Source organism: Trichechus manatus, unplaced genomic scaffold (assembly GCF_000243295.1).
Source record: "Trichechus manatus latirostris isolate Lorelei unplaced genomic scaffold, TriManLat1.0 scaffold00300, whole genome shotgun sequence".
Lineage (NCBI taxonomy): Eukaryota > Metazoa > Chordata > Mammalia > Sirenia > Trichechidae > Trichechus > Trichechus manatus.
In genome coordinates, this window is record NW_004444236.1 from 188842 (window position 1) to 191359 (window position 2518).

At 37.1% G+C, this 2518-nt stretch overlaps 1 protein-coding gene across 1 annotated transcript in view; it reads right to left on the bottom strand.

Moving 5' to 3' along the window:
* Nucleotides 1-701: 701 nt before the first annotated feature.
* LOC101347822 (olfactory receptor 6K3-like) overlaps nt 702-2518 on the bottom strand; it is an 18739-nt gene continuing 16922 nt past the window's right edge. The window contains 2 exon segments of the mRNA XM_012559734.1: nt 702-1415; nt 1417-1674. Coding sequence (XP_012415188.1) covers nt 702-1415; nt 1417-1674 — 972 coding nt within the window.

The following is a 2518-nucleotide window of genomic DNA, read 5'->3' on the forward strand; positions in this document are numbered from 1 at the left end:
TTATATATCTTTGTATAATTATGGCATTTGCTTTTTTGGTCCTAAGCCTAAATGTATCTATTCAATCTTCAAGCTCCGAAAAGTGTTAGTTCTGGAATCTTCAAAGCAATGTGAAACATAATCCACAGAGGAATTGATAATAACAGCATGGCACAAACATCACAAAGTCAGTGGTTTAATGTGCTACTGTCATTGTATGGTACTAGAAGATAACCTCCATAGAGATAAAGATTATGAGCAAAAATGTTAGGAAGCCAGGCTTCTTAACAGGTCAAAACTACATCTCTGCTGTGTATCTCATTATTCTTTTTAAAATAAAAAGAAAAATAAAGATATAAAGACATTGTGAATATAGAATGAAAGACTAGGTAGTGAAAATACAGAGACATGCAAGTAATACATATGGTTATTCTTTAGCCCAGTATACTTTATTGATTTGAAGACAATAATACCACACTATTTGAAATTACAAAGTGAAGAAAATATTCCATTGTAATCTGTGAATGATATCAAGGTAGGTAAATCTGCAGAAGACTTCCTCTATCAGATCAAACAATAGTTCTTAGATTAGAAACATGGACAGTGAACACTCAACTGACAACATGAAAAAATATGCATAATAATTTTAATAGTTGGTTTATTAGTGTGTTAAACTTATGGAGATGATGAGAGCTCCTTGAACAGATGTGTGTGAATTCCATTTAACTCCCAGAGACGTTGAACATCTTTTGAGAACAGAAGATTTTCGTGATGGCATCTTTCATGTCTTTGTTCCTCAGACTATAGATTATAGGGTTGAAAAGTGGGGCAAGGATAGCAAACATCAGTGCAATGGCCTTGTCCAGCAATGGTGGGAAAGTGACAGAGAAACGCAGGTACATGAGGGTTACAGCACCAAAAGACAGCAGGAAAATAGTGATGTGGGTCGCGCAAGTGGAGAATGCCTTCTGACGGCTCTTACCCGAAGGTATCTTCAGGATCACGGTGATGATCCTTAAATAGGAGAGAGTGATGATGGAGACAGAGGTCAGGATAGAAATAGCATGGATCACATCCTCAACCAGAATCATGGATGTATCTGTACAGGCCAAGTGCGGCACAGGTTCAAAATCACAGAAGAGTTGATGGATTTGGTTGGGGCCACAGAAGGGAAGGGTAGAAATCCACACAATCTCTGGCAGTAACATAAGGAAGCCAAAGAGGCAAGAGCCAGTGGAGAGCTGGATGCACAACTGAGGGGTCATAATGACTGCATAGCGGAGGGGGTTGCAGATGGCAACATACCTGTCAATGGCCATCACTGTCAGGACAAGGGCTTCTGTGACCCCAAGTGAGTGGAAGAAATACATCTGCAGAAGGCAGCCAATGAAGGAGATGGTCTTCTGCTCACTGACTAGGTTGGAGAGCATCTTGGGGGATGGTCACTGTGGTGTACCAGATCTCCAGGAAGGAGAAGACACTGATGAAATTGTACATGGGATTGTGGAGCCGTGTATCCAGCCGGACAGCAAAGAAGCTCATAAAATTTCCAACAAAGATGAATATATAAATAAAGAGCAAAGGAATGAAGAATAAAAGGCCACCCTTCTCAAACTGAGGGAAATCAGAGAAATAAAACTTAGTCACCATGGTCTGATTCTCCTGATCCGTATTTTCAGCGGTTTCACTTGTTGGCTGATGAAATCAAATACAAGCAGTTACAACTTTAAGTACATTCAAAGAATAAATAGAAACTTCCTTTCCAAGTGGCTCAACAGCCCTGAAATGAGGTTAATTAAATAAAATGTACTAAAATATACTACATAAATTGCTTTGCAAATTATAAAGTGATGCTGTAAAATCTGCAAATAGATTTAGTAATTATGATACCTTATGTTGTCAACTATTCTGTTAGATAAGCAAAAACAAAGTTGTTCTTTAGACATATGAATGGATGAAAACTTTTGAATGGCAATTGGCAACCTTTATTGACAGTCTATTTAGAGCTTTTTATCATACATCCAAAGAAAATTATTTCAAATATAAAAAATGTCCTTAAACATATTCATTGGAATATATATTATAATAAACTCCACTGCCATCAAGTTGATTCCAACTCACAGCAACCCTATAGGACAGAGTAGAGCCACCTTATAGGGTTTCCAAGGAGGGGCTGGGAGATTTGAACTGCTGACCTTTTGGTTAGCAACTGAGCTCTTAAACACTTTGCTACCAGGGCTCCATATATTATAGCTAATTTAAAGAAAAATTAGATAAGTATACATTTTTTGTTTTTTGAGATGAAATATTGGGGACACAAAATAAGAAGTGACAAAAGGATCCCCTCAGTGAATGAGGATAAGATCATTTTAATGTGGGCATCATAAAGACAAAAATGCAGGGACTAGTTTTCCTTGGTCAACTTCATTATTATTCCAGCTTTGCAACAGTGTAATAAGAAAAACTTAAATATTATACTGAATGTAATTTACTTTAATTTTTTTTATCTTTTATTGTACTTCAGGGGAAGGCTTACAGA